Consider the following 23,875-nt stretch of genomic DNA (forward strand, 5'->3'; position numbering starts at 1 on the left):
CCTACAACCAAATAAAGTAAGTACAATAACAGGAAAAGATAAAGAAAAGCTTATAAATACACTACGCACCAGAAATAATTGATTTTGTATAGTAAATATATGTTTTAATAATGATTTAATCAATTTACTGTCTATTTAAATATATTTTAATGTGTAATAGAAATATAAGTTATTGACTTTATTCACAGGGTATGTATGTATTAAATTATTACTTATTGTATAAAATTATATATTAGGCAGTAACAGCGGCACAAAATCATGGACGTGGATGTTAAATTGTCATAGTATTGAATACATCAGGTATTATTAAGTTAGACATCTTAATTTTGTTTCTATACATTTGGTATAGATCAGATCAGGAACACATTAATTTTGTTGTAACCTTCATGGATTTTGTGAATCGCAATATTTCGCTAGAACTCTGTAATGGACATCAGTGCGTCAGAATTTTTACATGTTCATTACCTACGGAACGCGAGCCTTTTATTACGGCCTTGGGAAATAAAGTTGCGTTTTAAATTTATCTCTGTAGGATAGAGTGGATGACATAAAAACCTTTCTTTTTTCATGCAAATGTAGAAATAAAACAATTTTTATTTTAAAATTTTATATTCATAGAGGAATACTGCTGGATAAGCACGGAAAAAGGTAAAAATAATATCACATGGGGACTTTTAAAGCCGTAACAAACTTGCTATAAACTAAATAAAAAAAGGTTAAAGATCTAATCGTCACGTCGTATATCGAAATTGCTGAAAGTATATTCAGTAATGTCTTTGTCGTTTTTAAATTCCGCCTTGTCGATCTGACTACTTGGGCTGCCCGTATTTTTCAGCCAGTTTCTCCTGAAACAAAAGAAACTTAAGTCGTTGTTGATTGAACCATTTTCCACTAGCTTAAGCTAGTGATGTATGCCTAAGAGAAAAATCATCACATTGAAATACTAATTACAAGATTTTTTTTGACACACTACGTAGTAATTAGAAACTCAATGGTGGGTTGGCAAAACAAATTGGAATGAAAAGAGCATTCAAAAAATATCAACCTACTTTTCCAAAAAAGGCGTTCCTTGTAAAGCTCTTTTTAGTCAGCCTTGAGAGTTAAAGCTTAATGTCGGCTATTAGGGCGTTTTCATAATGAAAGAAGGCGAGGGTGGCGAATAAAATTATTTTCTATCTAATTTATATGTGAGATATTTACTACAGATATATTATTTCAATGTATTTCGGACTTTATTTGTTATATCATACATAATATATTGTGTATAATGTGACATAATATATTATAAGTAACAGGTTAATCTTTAATGTAGCCTTCGTATATCTTTTAATTGTTTATTAGTTTTGTAACCAAATAACAAAATTGTATATAAGCATTCAAAACAAGTAATAATTTCTAGAAATCACTATATTATTTAAGAAATTAGTTGTTATAAAGAGAAAAATTATTATTAAAAGAAAAGCAAAAGTACCTATTAAATAGTATTAAATACCATTATTTTGGCATTATAGAATACTATAATGCCAAAGTTAAAATAGGAATCAAATCTCGTCTGAATCTTTGTACTACTATAGTATAATATGAATATATTGCTCGTGGAATGGTGCCAGCATTTAACGAAGATAATGACAAAAATTTCTTCTTGAATGAATCTACTTTCCGAAACATGATTTAAAACTATATTCATAGTTATAAAAAAACAGAAAGTTATACAAAAAATAATTATTTATATATAGAATATCAGCGCACCAAAATAGATGAGGAATAATGTGCTCCCTGTTGATAGGCAACCCATTCTACCATTGTATAATATTTCGAGGCATTTAATTTTTATTAAATTGCTGCTAAATCTAATTTTAGGATATTTTTTATCAGTTTGTCATTAAACGCATAGGGTGAAATTGGTTTCACGTTCATGTTTATAATTGTTTTCAAATTATGAAGAGCGATGCACTCGCGAACATATGTCTTTTATGTACACACATAATTTGTCGCACAGAAATAATAAATAATTGAAATGAGATAATATAATAATAATCTTGAGACGAAACGAAACGGTTTCGATCCCTGGCTATGATTTTTGTTTTTTTAATCATCCAATGACGCACTTTTCGTTTTCATCAAAATCGGGTGATATTTTTTTTTGTGATTTCTAATATCGTCGGATTGTCATTTATGCTCAGTACAAAAATTGTCCCTGACAAATAAACTACTTTTAATAAAGCGAACATCGAATTTGCGGCAATCCAAAATACGTAGATTTTATTAAATCTCGACCCATCGCAATAACGTCTAAATGTGAAAACACCGCTCTAGTTTGTTTACATAAAATTGGCGACGTTGTATTTTAAGGTCAAGTGATCTCAGACCCTTTGATCTTTGTAAGAATATAAATCTTAAGTTCACGCTAAAGATATGTTTTTAGGCGACTTTAAAAAAAAATCTTTTAAAAAAAATCTTCAATTTGGCTGATTTTTTATCGTGCGTCATACTTATTTCTTACGACATTTATTTATTACTGTTTTTATTTTTTAGTTTTAGTTAAATAGGTTTCATTATTTAATTTCCTTATATGTATAATGAAAATAACAAAGTATTAAGGTACATACATTTTCATAGGTTCATATACTTCATTTTAAGGTTCAATAATTTAATTTATTATTTAAAAAAAATAAATAAACAAACATTATTTAATACACCAATATATCTTTTCTCTACAAAAACGAAACTTGTAGTACTTAGTAGAGCTTGTCATGGGAAATGAACATACCGGGAGATCAAGTAATAGAAATGAATAAATATTACGAACTTACAAACAAGCGAACTAAGAAATGGCTAAGTGTTTAATTTATATGCACTGCAAGTGAGTGTGGGACATAAACCAGCAAAATCTCTCAAACCTCTTGAAAAACCTTGGCATGTCAAGATCTGCAGTAAGTTCTATGTTAGAACGAACATTCAAAACTTTGCATCAGGGTCCTACTAAACTTAACTAGAAAAGGAGGGTAACAATGGCAGTGAATGTGAGCGTTGATGCTCTCTACCGTGTGAAAAAAAATGGGATTCTTTAGAGCAATTTTCCTTTGCTGTTTTTTTAATCAAACACATAATTTTAGTCATTTATATAAAACTGCCTCTATGACACTTGAATGTTTTATATTTGGTTTAATATATTAATTTCATTCAAGTATAATTTTGACTTCAGATCACTTCACAAATAGTAATTAATTTTTAAAATAGGCTTTATTAATATATAAAAACTGACAGAAGTAATAATTTAAAAGTCACAAGTATATTAAAAACAATTGGATTCAAAAATTCAAGAACTATTATACAACTAGTAGTAGTAGTAGTCTATATAGTATGAAACAATAGCTAAAAGGCAAAATAGAAAAGATAATAATAAGTAGGCTTTTTTCTGTTATGGAGACGATCTGTGATTAAAAAGATGAAAGACATAAATTGTAAAGTAATTTAACAGAAACTTACATTTCTTCCAACTTATCAGAGGGCCCTTGCATTTGACCCTCTACTGTTCCACGAGAGGTATTTCTGCACCAACCTTTAAGTTGTAGCTTATCTGCTTGCTGTTTTGTGTACTGAGAGGTAAATTAAAAATATATTAACGAGACAAGAATATTCCAATAACTATACAATTAATTTTTATGACTTCTTTAATTTTCTATTGCAAATTGATATTACATATTTTTTATCCTTCAACCCTTATTTATGGATATTACTTTTAAACCAAAGGTTACCTTCCGGAAAAATACTCCTTGAACTCGTCCAAAAACTTCAAAATCTACATTTCTGAGTGCCATAGTGGCTGTAGCTGTACTACAATGAGTTTTAAAAGAGCCAACTATTGTGGTTAATAGTAATAAACGGAACATTTAATTATATATAATTTTTTAAACAAACGAAAACCCAAGTTTATGTTATGAGATTATCCGCTGCCAATTGTCACAAATGACGAATGAATGTCATGACATTTATATTACTATTTTCTATTAATTTAAGTATTAGAAATCATCTTTTCATTACACAAAATTTTTAAACATCGAATCAAATATAAACACCTATATAAAATAGTTTATCTAATAAGATTATCATTTATAACGTATACATTGCGTTTAAGTAAAATTGCTTCGTAAATGCTTCTCTTAAAATCGACAATATTGACATTTAGGGTAACCAAGTACCTATTGTAAATGTAAAGACGAAAGATTCAAACTTTGACGTTGACAACTTGTTTTTGTCGACCTCTCATCTCGTGGTGCGAAACACTTTCACAAATCTAATATATATAATTATTAAGAAAATAATAAAAACTTACAACTCGTTTTTATCATATATTCCTTCTTTCCATCATAATGGCTTTATTTTGCTGCACCAGGTATGTTTACTAATTTATTATTATGTAACAAAGTTAATGCTTTATACTTGTACTTTATGATTTTGTAATATGAGTAATTTTATTGCAGATTAGCAAGTAGATCGACGTTAGGCAACTTGGCAAAATTTCGCACCGCTTTAGGCACTGTGTCATATGCTCAGGCTGCATCAATTCCTAAGATAACTTTTAAGAAATTCGAACCACCGAAAGATGAACATCACGATTTAAGAAACGAACGCCTAAATAGACCGTTGTCTCCCCATCTAACCATCTATAAGTTTCAATTGACTAGTATCTTGTCAATTACTCATAGAGCAGCAGGTATGTTTTTAATACTCTAAACAACAGTTTACCAATTCATCAAGATATTAGTGTATAATTGTATTAGTCACTAAAGAAAGATAACAAAGCTAATGTATTGTAGTATTTAAATACTTATGTATAGCCCTCAGTATTAGGTATTATTAAGTGCTGCATATTTCTATGTTATTAAGTTAGAATCAACTAAATTTAAGAAATGAATAATTTGGATATTGATAATAAAAATATTTTATCATTCCTTATACTAAAATTTTGTTGTAGGTATTATTCTTACTGGATATGCAACTGCTTTGGGTATGGGAGCTCTTATGCTACCAAATGATATATCACACTACATTACAATGATTGAAGGCCTCAACTTATCACCAGCCACTATATTTCTGGCAAAAGCAGCCATCGCATCTCCATTTGGATATCATTTTGCAAATGGAATTAGACATCTTTACTGGGATACTGCTAAAGGACTGACAATAAAGGAAGTTTACACTACTGGTTATTCAATGTTAGCAGGAACAATTGCCATCACTCTATTCCTCGCTGCCTTATAAATAAAGGATTAAGTAGCAAAAATAGTTGTTGAATATTTTGGTATTATTTATTTGTTCTCATTATAAGTTATGCAATAAATTTAATCAGTTACATTTATTAAATCTGTTTTATTATAACATCATCATATATTTTTACAGTCTTTTTTTCTTGCAAATAAAAACAATATAAAACATTATTAGTCTCATTCATCCATTTCTATGCAACGCCACAAGTATTCACAACATCATGGATAGTTTTGAATTTTTCAAAGTCAATTTTCTCTGTTGTTGCCAATCCCCTGGCAGCATTCTAAAAATATGTAAAAGTTTATTGTTGATCATTTTAAAAACAAAACTGACTACAATGCTTATTCATATACTTACGTTAAAAATAACATTGTTATTTTTGAGGAATTCTCCATAAATGTTGAACAAATCAGTCCTAGTGTCTAGTAACTGTGCCAAACTTAGTGGTGTATGAGCTATAGAGACATCAGATAGGAAGTCTTTAGCAGACAGCCATGTCCTTGATGGAGCCAGAGCAATATTACAAGTAGCAAAGTTGGTAAGGTGATCTCTTCCACCATTATCACGGTTCAGGCAAAGTAATTCATACTGTGTAGAGTTAAAGTTGGATAGGTCAGCACCTGGAAGTAACAAATGAAAAGTAACCCATATCAAATTTTTAATGTCGTGGTTCAATTTTAAAAATGTGTGATTTGATGCAGGTTTTTGCAAGGATTGCAAGTTTTAGTTACAAATTCTCTTGAAATATGATGCTGACTAAGCAGCATGCAATGTATATTTACTATTTTTTACTTACTCGAGACAAAAGCAACATCTCCCTTATCGTCTTGAAGGCATTTCCAAGCACTGTTGTTCCCGGAACATTGTTTCTTCAATTTGGACACATCTTCACCTATAATAAATTTAATACCATAACCCTATTATATAAATTTGAAAAATATTTTTAGACATGTTTGATTTATAAAAAAGTTATATTAATTTTATTATTTTTTCTAATATATTTTTTATCATAGAGGTTGTTTAAAAAATAACTAATAAAATATTTCAATACATGAGTCTAGTAGGAGCATAGTGTTTTTTTTGACAGTAGAATGTAAAATATATAAATATTCAACAAGTTTTGTTGTTATTGTTTTAGGAGACATCAGGTATTATTTAAATTTCTTAAAGAATAGGTTGTCCTGACATTATAATTATTATACCCTTTTAGTAAATTATATTTTTTTAGCAACAATCAAACCTCGTGGATTGTGTTCTGCCTTATCAACACCAGGCAGGCATGATCCTGCGAAGAAATCACCAAAGTTCTTCACACAGTTGTCTGATGATATTTTATTTTTGTTTATAAGATAGTACAGTGGAGCAATAAATCCGCTGAATGTACCGATTGAATTGTGACAGGATCTGAAAGAAAAGGTAATACCAGTAGGAGTTAGTTAAGTAAGAGCAACTTACCTTAAAATGTATATAGATAAGTCCGCGGGCGCGGTAAAAGGTCTTGGGCCACCTGATGTTAAGTGGTCATCATTGCTCCTGGTATGGGCAATGTATATACAATGGATATGTCAGAAATAACAATAATTAAATAAGTAAAGATCATATGTTCCTAGCGCTTGTTATTATATCACTCACTTGAACCGGCCTACCATAAAGTGAGCTAAATATAAGTAGCTTGAGTTTTATTTATTTAAAAAAACAATCCGATTTACGCACAACACCACTTAAATTTGTTATTTGGATACGAAGATATTGTTAGGAATATATAAAATTACTGAAAAGAAGAAAAATAGTCTACGTCTAAATCACATTGTCTTTGATTAGGTTATATATATAAATTTAATAGTTATACGGTACAACAAAAAAGATACCTACTCTCAGATATAATAAAAGATGATTGAAAAAGGACATAAAAAGAGTGAGACGCGCGGTAAGATGAAATGTTAGTGTCGAGATTATTCGAAAGCTGAAATGAGGTTCCTTCAAAAAAAGTCAACACTTACAGTTTTCCACGCAAATCGTCGATGTTATTAAACGGTGAATTTTTCTTTACGACTGCAACGGCGTAGTTCGGTAGCTTCGCTTCTCCGTACACTTCGTGGAATACGGGATGGAGATTGTATTTCTTCGAGGCAGCAGCGACCCTCATATCATCTACTGCTGCCAAATCCGATCCGTTATCTTGCACCTTGGAATTAAATTTGGTAAATGTTATTGATGTGCTTAATTGAAAAATTCATGAGTGTATTGTTTTCGCATTATAAACGAACTATACCCTTAAGAAGTAATGTATGTACAGCGGAGTTTCTTTAGCAAATTATTCTCAAATGCTAATTTGTTTTCAACCACATAAAACAAGAGTATTTTTTTGATTAACGGAAATTTTCATATTTCTGTTTGAGGTATTAATACAATGCTAGCAATAAGAAAAACTGTTTATAAGGAGTGTAAATTGCTATTGATTTCTAAATACTGTGATTCACAGATACCAGTTTTCTGTTCAATATTTAATGAAGGAGCTAATAAAATGTTAGGAATTTATACCTAAACATCACATTATCCTTATAAAAGCTATATTTAGTGGGTAGGTAAGTATATCGCTATTAGATGGATTATTCAGGTGCTCTCACAAATGAGATATTTGTTACCGAAGAATTGAACTACTTACACTTTTAAGACAATCGTCCTCAGATGCTTCTTGGACACAGTCAAGTTTTGGACGAATGTCGCGACTGAAGGCAAATACTGACATCGAACGGCACTTCGCTAAAGCCACGTTTGATGTTACGCACAACCTGATAACAAACTCCAGTTTGAATGTCCATGAATATTTTTAACGATTTTCTGTATATACATATATGACATACAGACTTTAGGAATTACAAATTAAAGGATGTTTTCTCTTTGTCACGTAAAGACGCAATTAGTTTTGAGTGTTTCATCTCTGAATGTTCTATCAATCGATCAAAGAAAATCAAAGTGTACTTCAAGGTTTTTTTGTACGTATTTGTGATAACCAAAACGTGTCGCGCCCATAAGGCATAAATATAAATACGACTTTTTCTCTTTTTAAAAAATTATTCAATGTATTGAGATAGCTGTAACTTTAAAATGTCAGTAATTAAAACATTTAACATTAATCTTAAACGCAGGGTAAACTAGGCCAGCTAGTCCCTCCTGGAATTAATTGGAAATTGCGGAATATGTAAACGAAAAATAATTAATGATACGTAGCTAGACTTTTACAACCTGTTACGTTGCAGACAGATAAATAATGTTAATGGTGTTGACCTTTCACAAGTCTGCCATATCATTGACGTAACTACAATGTAAATTCGCACTTACCTGACTACCGGTTCAGGAGGTCCATGACCTCTCTCTATAACTTCCGTGTAGTTCGCCTTCGTTAGGTAATCCACTGGTTTGATGGGGATGTTGTCTGCTACGTGGTGGATCTTGACTGATAGCCCTAAGACGTTCGTGAACCATTCTGGTTGGGTGCTAGCACCTAGAAATACCAGTAATTGTAAAATTTACGCTCCGTGATGACGCAGTGACTCGAACGACAGTTCAGTCGTACGAAAAATGTACATTAACTCGGTGATGTCAAAAATTACTTCAAAAAGCTATCATTATGGTCATAACTGAGTTTATTTTATGTTATTTTAAAAAGTCCTATTTTAAATTAAATCTTTTAAGTATTAATATTTAACTTAATTGAAAGGCGTGTATGCTACTACGCATACGAATTTAAAGATATTCTTCTTTCTAAGACTTACTTGCCCCAAGAGTATAATAATAACATGAAATACAGTAAGAAGGAATCTATTAATAATACAAAGTAAATGAAAATACCAAAAATCAAGCGGATATGTATGGTAACTACATGAGTATCAAAACAATATTTGTGGGTTTGGTGCTAAAAGGGCCAAAGAACATATTTGAAGACATTTTGCCATTTGACAAATCGTTTAATTTTTTTTTTAATATAAGCTTATCATTTTTAATAGTATTAATATTGCACAAAAATTCCTATGTTATATAGAAAACAACATCTGTTGGGGATTGATATTTTTGAAAACATTCGTCACGAAGAATTATTGTCACTCAGAAGTCGGTAGTTATAATACAATGTTTAAAAATATTGTCTTCCTGTTCCTGTTTAATAATTATCATAATAGCAAAAATAATTCAGCATCGTGCTTTTTATCTTGGGAGCTATTTTCTATGGTCCTATTGGAAATCAAACTGTTTTTAAGAAATTATATATTTAATTTGAGTAATTATTGGACGCAGAGTGGCAAATGGGCAACTTATTGGTAAGTAGCCCCCCCGGCACATTATATTAGCACTAAGAAATGTTAAACGAAACTCGTGGCCAATGCCCCATTAGCCTTAGGAAACTTAGATGTTTCCTTGTGCTTGTGGTTACACAGGCTCACTTAACTTTCTAAAAAACCAAACAATACTAAGTACCTATTGCTATTTGGCACCAGATTATGTGATGGTGTACCTGAGTAGATCATCTACTATATATATGTATTCAACCGTCCACAAAACCCTACCACTCTATATTATGCAGTGTCATATGTGTTAAGTATATGGCAAAAAAATTTTTTTTTATAAACGTATACATTTAAGAAGTATTTGTAAATGATAGGTTTACGTTAAAGAGCTACGTGAACTTACCAGCATCAGCTAATTGCTTAATCTTCTCTCTCAAAGGCGATAACTTTGCTAATACATCGTTGTGTCCCAGCAGTCCCTGCCAAGGCCTGGCAGCCCATGAGCATGCTTTTTCCCTTATTGGTACCTTAGAACCGTCCACGCATAGATATGCGAAGTCATCAGGGTTCTCTGATGTTTGGTTGGCTGGGATAGTTCCAACTGGGAGCTGAGGTTAGATACAATTAGTTATATATTAATTTATTTAGTTAGATTTCGTTTATTATTATTTTGTATAGTAGAATTACATAATTTAACTTATTAAGTTTAACATGAATGTGTTCGCAATTAATAACTTTCGTTTTCATGATAAGGAATATTAATTAAATGGAAATGACTGAGCGAAACGAAAACCTTCACATTTTTAATTACATCCGTTAGAATGAGAACGTCTGCTTATGATGAATTAGTTGTTTTAATAATTCTCACCCCAAAGAACTTGCGCACGTAGATGACCTTAGTGAAGGCTACTTCACCGCCGTTATGAGCCAGACATCTCAAGGCTCCTTCGTAGCCACTAAAGTTATCAGGATAATCGCATTTGTCTGGGTGTTCGCACATTGCACACAGTTGGTTATATTGACCCTCTGTAATTAAAGACTTCAATGAAAAAAAAAACTTTTTATTTTATTAAGTCTCCAATATATTTTGAAAGAAGTGACAATGTCCAAAAAACTGAAAAGACTTATTAATTTTTCGTAAAAATTACATTTTGGAAAAACAATTCTCTTACTATTATTCGCATTCAATCAGATATACACATAGAACCACTTTGGTTTTCTATGAACAAAATCATCAAAACTAACAAATAAAAAATATATACATTTCTCTAATGTTACCATTCTAGTTATTTCAGCTGTTTGAATAACCAATATTCTATTATATCATCAATACATGAATTAACCTAAAAATAGGGATTGTCTTGATGTTTATCAGTAGGCGTATCTAGCTAACTATATAACTACCTCCCAAAATACGAAACTAACAATTAATTAGTTCAGCTAACAATTAGTTATAGATATATATATGTCTATAAATGTCTTGAAATAACAAATGTTTTTGTTTATTTTAATATGTTATATAAAATAAAATGGTTTAAGAGATGGTTTGAGAATGGTTTAAGTTAGTTTTAGTAAGGCTTAGTCGTAACCTATCCATGATCTCAAATCAACATATAGTAAAATATCTGTTGAATTTAATTTGATTTCAAACATAACGTTTGAAATTTTAAATTACTTATTGTTACCGTCATTATTCAAGATCCGATCGAACTCCTCACAGTAATGATTTCTGTGAGCCACCTGTTGCCTTGTCTTAAGTTTAACGACTTTTCTATCTCGAATAAACTTGATCGAGAACAGTTGCTACGATTAAAGTTTTAAGACTTGAACTGGGCAAAGTATAAATTATTTCGACTGCTTAGAAATAAATCGTTTTTGTAACTCAATTGTAGAAATTTGTAATTAATTTATAGTTTTGTTTCGCTTTAATTTAAGATACACTTGTATTTTTATAATTTTAAAATTTTGTATTGTATGAATTTTTTTATTGGTTCTTAATGTAAAATAGGGATTTGTTTTCATTTAGTGGAAGCAATAGTTGGACTAAACGTCATAGTCTAAGATATAAATCACATGAACGTAGTACGTGAAACAGTCACATTTAATAAAACGACGAGTACTGTTATGTACTTTAAGGTAAATCTACAGGAAGTACTTAATTTGCAAATTTAATATAAACATAAATATTTAAAATGTAATATTTTTTACTTACTCCAAGCTGAATTAGTTTTAGGATCTGGTGACCATTTGCCGACGATGCAAGATTTTTTGAAGAACGTCGACAAGGCGCGAAGCTCATTCTCTTTTGGAGAAATAGTGCGATCAGTCATTTTGGGAAAGACTGATCTCTTCATAAGCATTGTCAAAGGAATCTATAAAAATACCAATAATGTTGAGCTAGATTACATTAAAAAATCAACCAATCGCATGGAAAAATTGACCTGTTTAATGTTTAAAATGTGTACTTAGCAACATCAATTTTTTAAATTTGATCTCGTTAATTTTGAATAAGTCAGCAATAGCGTGATCAAAAGAACGTAAATTACTTCAAATAGCTTGTAAAGAGATTCATTTCGTCTACTAAGATCAAAGGAATTCTGGCATCGAAATTTTATTCCGAATCAGAATTTAATGACTTTATATTTTACACTGACACTTGTAAATAATAGCGCGTATCTAATCGCTTTTTTGGACTAAATTTGACCTTTTCTTTGTGTATTTAGAGCACCATACCTTTCTAATGACATGTTTGATTACTTTTCTTTTCTAATAAACACTAAAAAAATTAGGACAGATTTCCACTTTTTTTTTATTTATGATGTAGGGGGTAAACGAGCAGGAGGCTCACCTGATGGAAAGTGATTACCACCGCCCATGGACATCTGCAACACCAGGGGGGTTACAGGTGCGTTGCCGACCTTTAAGAAATAAGTACGCTCTTTTCTTGAAGGTTCCCAAGTCGTATCGGTCCGGAAAAACCGCCGGCGAAAGCTGGTTCCACAGAGTGGTTGTGCGAGGCAGAAAATGCCCTAAAAATCGCGCTGTTATGGATTTACGGACATCTAAGTGGTGCGGGTGAAATTTAGAATTTTGTCGAGATGTCCGAAGGTGAAATGCAGCTGCCGGGATTGATCCAAACAATTCCTCGGGACACTCCCCGTGGAAAATTCGGTAGAAGATGCAGAGTGATCCAACATCTCTACGCAAAGCCAAAGGATCGAGCAGATCAGAAAGGGCTTGATCGTCGATAATTCGAGCTGCTCTACGTTGGATACGGTCAAATGGAAGGAGCTGGTACTGGGGAGCACCCGCCCAAAGGTGAGAGCAGTACTCCATGTGAGGCCGAATTTGCTCCTTGTATAGTCTTAGGCGATGGATCGACGTGAAATACTGTCTTGCCTTGCTGAGCACACCAAGCTTTTTTGATGCCAATTTGGCTTTGCCTTCCAGTTGACCGCGGAACTGAACGAGGCTTGAAACATCAACGCCAAGTATTCCGATACTAGCTGTGGCGGCTATCGGAATGTTCTCGAATCGTGGAGATACGACGAATGGTGTTTTTTTGGCGGTTAACGCGCAAACTTGCGTCTTTTTGGGGTTGAAATGGACTAGGTTTAGCCGGCCCCAGTTCGAGACTTCGTTTAACGAAGACTCGATTTCAGACACAAGTTTGTTCCGGTTTTCTTCGACGTTTTCCCTAGAAATATTAGCACGGCCGGTGTATGAGGTGTCAACGGTACTGTCGTCTGCATAGCAGTGAATGTTCCTGACTTGCAACAAGTCATTGATATGCAGAAGAAACAGAGTGGGTGTTGAAGTTTTAATTTACAGATTTCTGGGACCGTATACAAAATCACATTGAATTACTCATCTTTAAGCATAAACATAGGAATAGATTAGCTAACAGTTTTGTTTAGTAAATTACATGTAGGTATTTCAGTTGTTGAAATGTAAAGTTTTGCTATGTAATATTATAGTGTAACGATAATGTTGAGGAAATCTAACGAAGGAGTTGAGAGGTGGTGGTGAGGGCGATTAGGTGGCGTGGCGAGATCGTCTTGTACTTTGCCGTCACACTATATATTTGGGACTTACCCCCAAGACGCGTCAATGTGAAACATTCACACATTTTATTTAGTAATATTGTTATTTTATTTTGTAAGCTATTAGTTACAAATGAATTATTCGAAAAAGACGTCACATTTTTATTCTAAATGAAATTGATTTGTTGTTATATCCACGTGATCTAAGTAATATATATTACGTTTCTTCTGAATTCGAAATATATTATCTTAAATCGATAAGTTTATAGGTAGTCTAAAAAATTGGTGATTTTTTTATTTATGGAAATACTATTTCTCAATATGTATGTACAAAAGGATGAATAACCCTACAAGTCAAATTTACTTTGGTTGGTTCGCTTCAATTCCAATATTTGCCGGATAACATAAGTTCGCAGGATAAATAGGAAGGAGGTTTCCAACTTGTAATTGAAATAGTTTTGTTACTCGGTCTTTTTGAAAGAGCCGTTGAACAAAACCAAATTTTACTCATTTCAAATATTTAGGCGGTAATAGTTTCCTTTTTGTTTTTTTACTTTTAATGCTTTTGTATGTGTACAGAAATTTTAATTATTCATTTATTACATGAATATCATAGAGTGTTTTAAAAAATGAGTAACATTCAAATGTTTTATATTTATGTTAAATATTTTTAGTATGAATTAAATGAAAATATATCTGCTTAAATATGGAAGTATAATATAAAATCACAAATCTAATACCTCGTACGATTGTACATGAGAGGTTTCCCAAATCGCTATAACATAACATAACATACAACATAAGCAGCCCGTAAATGTCCCACTGCTGGGATAAAGGTCTCCTCTCCCTTTGAGGAGAAGGTATGGAGCATATTCCACCACGCTGCTCCAATGCGGGTTGGCGGAATACACATGTGGCTGAATTTCGTTGAAATTAGACACATGTAGGTTTCCTCACGATGTTTTCCTTCACCGCCGAGCACGAGATGAATTATAAACACAAATTAAGCACATGTAATTTCAGTGGTGCCTGCCTGGGTTTGAACCCGAAATCATCGGTTAAGATGCACGCGTTCTAACCACTGGGCCATCTCGGCTCTATCGCTATATATCTATATTAAAAAAAAAAAAACTGTTTGCTCGGTATCGTAAACTGTGATGCTGCTCGGTAATAAAACATGCAAGCACGCTAAAATAACAAATAAAATTTAAAGATAAAATATATTAAAGACACGGACAACTTTTCTGTTGAGAGAAAAATAAACTCCTCGATCATTTAAGAATCCATTGAAACGAAACCTATTAAAATAAAATATAACTGTGACCACCCAAGGAAAAATTAATAGTAGGTACATTATTTACTGAAGTATTTAAATATGTACTTCCATAGTAGAACCGGTTTCGTCGTATTGTGAATTGTTGTTATATAACCTACCTTGTACCCAACATTTCTGTTGACTCCTGTGTGGCAAGACTTCAAGCCCTTGAGCTGGTCCAGGTTGTTTATCGGGATGTCCTTGTGGACAACTATGACCGCTTCATATCGAAACTCCGCTAAAAGAGATAGAAATATACTGTTTCATTATATTTGAACTATCTTAATTATAAATAACAACTATCACAAAATTTGAGGACATTTAAGGTTATATTTAATTGTGTATTTTTATTTGTTTTTAATACTTGATTGCATATCATATGTACATATAAAATATGACGTAAGAGTAACAACAAACAATTAACAATTGTGGACAAAGGCGGCATCTATCACTTATAGCGATCTCTGACAGGCGGCCTATGGTGAAAGAAGTATTGTAAGAGAACAGCTAAGTGCATTTTAATGAGAGATGAGATAATTACTATTACATAAGAACATTTATATTAAAGTTTAAGTTCAATAAACTATACGTATCTCTACATTTATGTCTTACTATAAAATAAATTTGGTTCGAAACACGTGAGTAAAATTAGAAAGTTTCTTATTTAAAAATAACAGTTGTTAAAAAGTTAAAGTTTCTTATTTAAAAAACATAATATTAGGTCATATGTAGTGAGATATATACATACACATCTTACATGGTCTTAAATTGTTTTGTCTTACCTAAATCATTTTGTAATTAGGTTTTGATACACAAAGTACACACCTTTGTGTGTCAAAACCTAATTCAGAAATCAGCTTAAAATATTAAGGTTCTAACTAGAATACAATTAAAATATTCTAACGTTGATGGGCCCTTGTATTTATGAACATGCTTTTATATTCCCAATGAAATCATTTCAATTTTAAACGCTAAGCCATTGTCGCTTTACTTCTGTTTTCACAATCTTTTCTGAAACTATACAATAGCTTTTCCAATATTTTAAATCAGACAAGACCAACAATACAATTCGTATATACCTTTGAAAAGCCACATTTCTTAGCTTTTACTAATTATCACGAGCATAAAACAATTCCATTGAACGCCTTTGTCCTTAAACGAGACAATAAAAGACGGCCGCGTAATTAAGAGGTTTTTCGGTGTTGATTCATTAAATTTAATTAAACTTCTAAATACAATATCCTCGGGTATTTGAACTTTATATATTTTTATAGATAGCTAAACTAAGTTGGCTTAAGTGTCCGGTATGAAAACATATGACAAAAAAAGTGTCGTATATTGTTGAAGATTGGTACCTGACGTTTTCAAGTTTACGAAAAAACTAAGAATAATTAGTGTAGCCCCTAAATGCCTTAGCTAATGCCTTCTTTAAATATGATATAGAATATTTATAATATAAGAAGTTATAAGATGGTAAATAACGATTGGCAATGTTCTTAATGAAGTGTACCGAAGTGTTTCTTTTGCGTTGTAAATTGTAATAGTATAAATTAAGCTCATATTTATCATAAATTATGTTTTATTTGTGCAGGAAATTTTTAGTAATTTGCATTTTGTACGCTTGTATTGATGAATTCTTGAACGATTCTATACATTACTACGTACATATAATATATTCAAGATAAGAAGACTGTATTTAAGATTTAATTTATATTCAACTAGTATATTGATGTGTCACTAACACATGTAGTCCGTGCTCAAAATACCGACCAAGCATTAGCTGCAGAAATTCAGATGTTTTTCCAGAACCAGACCAATGTATAAAAAATGTTATATTATGTTCAACGATAAATTCTCGACAGGTTAGAAATGAGGACTTCATGACAATAAAAGTATACGCCAGTTGAGTCGCGAGCATAGACTAGTAAATAGTTTATCATGTATTTCATCGAACACACGAAGGTAGACAAATAGAACATGATGTTATAGCTCAGGTCAATGTACCCTGCTCCGTGTACCAATGTACCCCTTGTGACCACTCTACAAACCCTTGACATAACTATGCGTTCCCAAATGTAAGATCAAGGAAAGTTATGAATTTCGTATATATTAGGTACGTTGACTAAATTTATTATAATAATATCAAATCAAAGGAATTTTTTCCGACTAGCTAATCCTGCGGCATTACCTGTGCGAAATTTATAAAATATTTTACCTCTCGAGGGGTGAATTAAAAAAAGTAGCTGATGTCCTTGCCCGGGACTCAAACTATACCCATGCAAAATTTCAAAAAGTAACAGACAGGTTTATTTATAGATGTTTTCAAGAAATTTGTTAACTGAAATAATCTTGATACATACATTTAATTGTTAGAGTTGCTTAGATTGAAATTCCATTTAATAAATGAATTTATTTTATGTGTATATAGAACTAACTTGTACTTCTACATAATACCTTAGTAAATGAATACTTATTAATTAACCAATATTTTGGGTCAGTATGTATATCCTATCACAAATAAAAAATAATTAACATTGAATTGACGACATCACTGGTAATACCCACACAGTGGTGGTAGATTCATGAAAAAATGGCGATCCGAATTCTTCGGCCTTGATAAATATTGTTATATTTTCACACTAAACATCAATAACTTTCTAATAAAAAAAATGTTAAATTTATATTACGTATAAATATATAGAAAAAAAAAAAATATATATATATATATATAAATACCCAAAAATATCGTTTGTTTGTTTGTTATTTGTTTATCGTTTGGTCAGGCGGAGGATCGGTGGGTCGGGAGGGTGGTAAATAAAGTACTTTAATGATGGCGTTTGTTTATGATGTAGAACCTTGACCCAGCACACAGAGGTGACATTATGCTATGCTTCGTACTTATTGACACATTGATCTAACAGTAAATATTTGTAATTTAATATTGTTTTTTTTTTTTTCATAAACTAAAATATATGTTGATATATTAGATTTTTTTCTGAGAATTTTCTGCCTGGTTATTGTACCTCTGAGAGTGAGAGGGTAATTCGTCCCTATCTCTTTATCTAGCGTGGTTAGAATTCTAATGCCTTATGTATGCCATTAGCATGTTCTGTGTTTATGAATAACATTTGCGAGACATGAATATTCATTTTGTTTTGGAGCATGATGCCATAAATTAATCATATATGTGGATAAGTTTTAATTAATTAATTTATTGTTTGTATGTGTTATATTTTAATTGTATATGTTATAAAAGTAAATTTTAGAATAAAGGATAAAGTTACCATTACGTAACCGAATTACGTCGTGAAAGGTATTCCATGGGACTATCTAAGAGTCCCTTAAAAGGATTTTGGCGACTCGCAATATTTTACGAGAAATCGAATTTTGTAAGTCATTTTCTCACATGGCTGAGTATATTTACGAAGGTTTTCGTCATTCGGAAGTTTATCCAAAAGTAAAAAAAAAATATTAAAACCTTTGAGGAGAAAAGTAAATGCGTGTTCTATTTGGTAAGTTATACGCAATTATTAAAAAATGCTCTTGCTACTCTAACAAAATGAAACCTATAAAATCTTTAATACTGACGAAATAGACGTACTGGCAAATGGGTCACTTGATGGTAAGGGGTCACCATCGCTCATAGACGATGGCGCTGTATAAAATTTTAAATATTCCTTACATCACCATTCCTCCACCAACCTTGGGACCCACTCACTGACCCTTCAAATCGGAACAGAACAGTACAGTTTGGCAGTAGTCCGTTAGTATATATGTACATACAATTATTTATTTGTTATCAAAAATTATGTTAAGACACTATACAGAATATTTGATACAACGTTATTTAAATGATAAGAACAAAATCATTGTATATACTTTCTATCTTTTATTAAAATAAGATAACTCGATCTATCATATATATCATAGTCGAAAGTTGTTATTAGTATTGTGTTTCAAGTGCTTTTACCTTTTACATAATGTACTACCTAATCTCAAAGTTGAAATAACTAAATAGATTTTAAATAATTAACATTTTTTATCAATAAACATAGCTTCGTTGAAATTATAATTAGAAGATAGATTGAGAGCACATCGCATTATCACGTTTGAAACATGAAACAAATGATAGCTAAAAGCCAGCGTACCGGAGTTATATTAAATTAATTCCAATCTATTTGTCAAACAAGTTTCCAAGAATCTCCCGTCTCGCTCCAAGTATCCTATATCTCGTTAAATGTATCTTGCGCATACGAATTTGCCTATCTAAGTTTCTAAGCATGTTTGATTAGTTTCGAAACTTTGTGCGGTCAATGTACGTCTTCAATGTATATCTTTTTTCCAATCTTGGCTCGAGTGTTCTAAGGTGAGAATGTGTTGTACAGTTAATAAATGTTTGATCAACTTAATTATTTGTATTTTATTGTAAGATTATATTTAAGCATACCTATCTTTGATTGCTTTTTGCGTCTTTGGGACCAGACCCTAGGCCAGACACATAAAAATGTGTTTGTTTTGTCACGAATTTCTCAGTAGCAGCCTAAAGTTTAGAAAATGAAATGAAATTTTTAACACTTCCTTGCCTCTCAGCCATTGGTGCTGTGTCTGAACTCTCCCCGAGCGTGTCGTATAGCATTAAGAGTGTGTACAATAGGGAGTCCAAATGTTATAGCACACACACCTCATCATTATATAATGGTGCCTACATATTATACATATATCCAGAGGGTCTAAACCTATAAAAACTACATCAGTTCTTGCGTAAACATTAAATATTTTAGGAAACGTTACTAGAGAACACAATGTCTGGAAAACGTCTGTTTGTGCGTGTATGTGTATACCGAGATGTTTTAACAGCTTACACCTTGGATCAACAAGGGTTATTATTGTTAACAAAATTGGTTTTTCTTCAATTATGCCTCTGCGAACAAAGTCGCTCGCCATTAAAAATCAAAATCAATGGTAGTATGACTTAAAGTACATTGTAATACTTGTAATGTACTACATAGTACATTAGTTATTCCCATTTTGTGATTTATCGATAAAATGACGAGAATGATATTTATATCGTACCAAATATACTATGATAGATAATTCAACCATACACAATTTTATTACAGATAAAACCGTTTGAAAATATACTTTATTCTATTATGTATGTAATTATTTCTATATTAAGTCAGTTTTATCCTACTAATTTCCCAGTCACAAGATTTGACAAATAAATTGTTTTAGTACAGAATGATTGACATTTGCACCCAGTAACCCTAGAGGTCAGATTGGTGATACATTAACATACATTATCAGCTTTCTCTCTTATGTAACACTAAGATATCTGTCTGAATGAGAAAGGGACCAACGTTGCTATTAAAAAACAGGTTCGTTAACACTGCTTCAGACTGTGGTGTCTGGTGACCCGCCCTTTAGTATAAATACGTATACTTGTTACAATAATAATAATGTTTTAAAGTTAAAGATGAATATCAATATGATATTGTTAACATTACTATGTATAATATATTACAAGTGTTAATTGGTTGTTTGTAACAAAAACTTACCATCGGGCTCGTCATCTGTCCTGTACTCTTGGAAGACGACGAAATCCTGGTTTGGTATTTTCGAAGCCATGTACATATCTTCTGGGTCAACTGGCACAAGATCTGCCTGACGTTGTTGAACGAATGATAGACATTCCACCCTAAACATGGAAGCAAATGTATTAACACTTCATCTTCACCAAATAATTTTAGTCAAAATTTTATAAGAAGGAAGTATAAATAATTAATGTTTACTTATTTTTTTTTTATAATAGTTAGACAAAGAAAAAAGATTTTAGGAAAATTTCATTTTTTATTGAGATGACGACAAACATATCTTCTCTTGTTTTTAAAACATGTAATTTGTAGGTTAAATCATAACGGGTCTCGAATAATATAATAATATCATTTACGGTCATATGAGCTTCAATAAGAACGAAGTCTTATTGGGATCGTATTATCCAATTTAGTTAAATTGGGGAATAGACCCGTAAAAGATCAAATTGAATCAAGGTCTCTCGAATTGAACGATTCCTCGCTCACATAAACTGCAAAACAACGTTCAAAGAATAGAAATATGTATATAGTAATAACATTTGAGGTTTTATGTCCTTCTTGTAATGTTATATTATGTTTGATATTATATAGATTTTATGCAGATATTTTATAATTTTACATTTTTTTATCGTAGAAAAATTGATTTTAATTCGCAGGCGAGCAACAATCCTTATAGAAAATGAGGTAATGATGCAATAAAAAGAAATATTCCGTTGATGCACCGTCAATAATTAGAATCAAGATGTCGTCTTAGAAAAATACACTGTCTATAATTACGCAGGCTTACTGTCATTAAAATCGAGAACACACAAAAAGACTAGTAGCATTGCTGTTTGATTGTATCCAGCTAGATTTGCTCATAATCCCAGATCTGAGTTTTTTCAGGTGTGTTCAGGTATTTTTTATATACTTTACGTTTAGTTAATTTTATATTTAGGTAATTAATTAAGGAGAAAACACGAGAATTATGAAATAGGTATGCCAGAGTGTAAGACTTCAAATTTCAATTTCTTCGGATAATTGATAAGAACATTCGGAGGCCTCATAAGGATAAATCATAAGATGAAATAGGATTTACTTCAACCGTATTACGTATAAATTTTATAAACGACATACATTATGGGTCTTATTCCTATAAAAATAGAGGTTATATTTTAATAAAAATGACTTTTACGCGTTGCTCTTCGAAAATTCGTAGCACGTACTTGAATAGATGGCATACGAGTATTCGTGGCGACAATGACTATTGTTCCATTTTATTGTAAACTAAAACAATATTTTATGAATCAAAGCAGTAAAAATATTATCCTTTGTTTTTATTATCTTTTATGATAGAGTTAATAATATAAATTGAATAAATGCTCATACTCAATCGTTTTTGTATGCACGCAATCGTTTTTCCCTTGTGTCATTTGTTTTTGGACAATTTATAAAAGTCAAATAAAGGAATAATATTTAAATAATAAAATATTTTTGTACCGAAATACTCAATAAACTTGGAGGGCGAATTTCAATATCAAAATTATATTATACCTATATTTCCTCAAGAAGAAATTTGGTACATGACTAATGGATGGCGAATGAATTTGCACTTGTCAAATCTTGAAGGTAACATAGTTAGTGAGTACCCAATAAATGTCACTTTGATAAATTGCTTTCGTCTCTCAACTGGGTCTCGAGATATTCCGGTATTTCTCTCGTTTCTCTCTCGCTTAATGTACAAGATGTTATTTATAATTAAATTTTGGTATCGTTTTAATGAAATCTTGAAGGTAGGCGAAATGTTTTACTGTCTGTACAATTAAATAAAACTGGAATGTATGTCTGTGATTTCAAAATAATTTAATATGGTTATATGCAAGATACCAAAACACTTTTAAGTAGTTTTTCAGCAAAGTGTTTGTCCTTACTTCATCAAAATCGGTCAAGTCTATTAAAGGTAACAAGATTTTAAAGTTAACGCCTTTATGTGTTTACTACTAAGTATGCTAAAATATAAAACTAAAAAAAAAAACTATTATTAGGATTTGTCGAATTTCCCTTGGGATACGATAAAAAGCGTTGTTATGCGTTTTATGATTGTATCATCACAGCTAACAAAGACGAGGAGCATACTACACAGTAGGCAAATAAATGCTCGTGTTCAGTCCTTGTTTCTCTATGTTAAACATTAAAATCGGTACATCAGTTATGTTATAATAAGGTAACAAACAGAAAAGAGTTACTGAACAAAACATAAAAAAAAAAACAACAAAATGTTACACAGCGCAATTTTTTTATAAAACTATTTTAATATGTACAAGCATATTTTATTTATACATATATCTACTTTATTTATAAAAAAAAGATATCAAAGGTTACAAACGTTCATTTGTATATAACTGATCTTTATAACTCTAGTCCATTGAATGATATATTTTTACAGGCCTAAAATTTCATAAGATATTAATTTTGTTGCAATAGGTAAAATATATTAAAATAAATGAATGCAGCAAAAGCGCGGGAAAGATAGTAGGTGGCAGGCGCCATCTTAATAATTCAGTAAAATTAAATTATTACATATGCTGCTCAGTACGTACGAAAACAAATAATTTTACGTTGCAATTTTTTATACATGTGAAAAAACATATACAAAAAAAAAGTATATTCGAAAACTTACATAACCAAGTACCTACAAGTTCTAATAAAATCCTACCTATCTCTTGCTGGTATGCATTCCAAAATAGCCTTGCTCTTTGTAGGGACTTCAAGCATCGCCTCGCAGGCCTTCAAGTATTGCGTCGGAACGCATATTTTGTCTAAAAATGGCAAAGGTTATCAAAAACACGTTAGAACAAGTGCAAATATTAACTCTAAATGAAAGAAATAGTATATATAAACTCAAATACTAGTATAATTATACGCAGTTATACCAAAATTAATTATATATTAAAATGTTAAAACATTTAAGTTTTTAATCATTAAGATAAATCAAAATCAAATGATCGTATACATACAGCCAAGACATTTATCACACTATGCTATTTTTTATAAAAAACAGATAATAATAACAAAAAATATATCAAAACATACATGGAGATTTGCAGTTGACACAAGTCAGAGCTATCAAAACTAATAAATATTTCAAAGTCATGGTCAGGCGTTCGACCACGCGCGAATGTTAACACGACTGGACGTTTATTCTACGATTTCTTTTATATATTGATTCGGTTGCTTGGGATATCTTGTTGTGATTATTTTTTAACACTATAGATACGATAAAATAATTCAGTTGAAATTGGGTTTCGTATTAGATTCATTACATCTTTGAAGGATAGCTATTGTATGACGTTACCTAAGTGTTTTATATTTATTTCGTATAAATACTAA

General features: G+C 31.3%; 3 protein-coding genes across 3 annotated transcripts; 1 reads left to right on the plus strand and 2 right to left on the minus strand.

The window, feature by feature from the left end:
• Positions 1–596: 596 nt before the first annotated feature.
• Positions 597–3,972, minus strand: LOC125066881 (acylphosphatase-2-like). Its single transcript, XM_047675188.1, has 3 exons — positions 3,759–3,972; positions 3,490–3,599; positions 597–845 (listed from the first exon to the last, which is right to left on the minus strand). Exons 1-3 carry the CDS (start codon positions 3,891–3,893, stop codon positions 725–727), a joined length of 366 nt encoding a protein of 121 aa, XP_047531144.1. The 5' UTR covers positions 3,894–3,972; the 3' UTR covers positions 597–724.
• Positions 3,973–4,234: 262 nt separating this feature from the next.
• LOC125066692 (succinate dehydrogenase cytochrome b560 subunit, mitochondrial-like) lies at positions 4,235–5,370 on the plus strand. The gene is made up of 3 exons (XM_047674911.1): positions 4,235–4,396; positions 4,485–4,717; positions 4,979–5,370. The coding sequence occupies exons 1-3, from the start codon at positions 4,374–4,376 to the stop codon at positions 5,263–5,265; spliced, it is 543 nt and encodes a 180-aa protein (XP_047530867.1). The 5' UTR covers positions 4,235–4,373; the 3' UTR covers positions 5,266–5,370.
• LOC125066691 (transferrin) lies at positions 5,368–23,664 on the minus strand. The gene is made up of 14 exons (XM_047674910.1): positions 23,579–23,664; positions 23,202–23,304; positions 20,471–20,610; positions 15,032–15,150; positions 11,767–11,926; positions 10,423–10,580; positions 9,958–10,162; positions 8,614–8,776; positions 7,937–8,063; positions 7,272–7,456; positions 6,512–6,675; positions 6,068–6,163; positions 5,629–5,891; positions 5,368–5,554 (listed from the first exon to the last, which is right to left on the minus strand). The coding sequence occupies exons 1-14, from the start codon at positions 23,637–23,639 to the stop codon at positions 5,462–5,464; spliced, it is 2,037 nt and encodes a 678-aa protein (XP_047530866.1). The 5' UTR covers positions 23,640–23,664; the 3' UTR covers positions 5,368–5,461.
• Positions 23,665–23,875: the final 211 nt, after the last annotated feature.

The sequence above is a fragment of the Vanessa atalanta genome, chromosome 10, assembly GCF_905147765.1.
Source record: "Vanessa atalanta chromosome 10, ilVanAtal1.2, whole genome shotgun sequence".
NCBI classification, from domain to species: Eukaryota; Metazoa; Arthropoda; class Insecta; order Lepidoptera; family Nymphalidae; genus Vanessa; species Vanessa atalanta.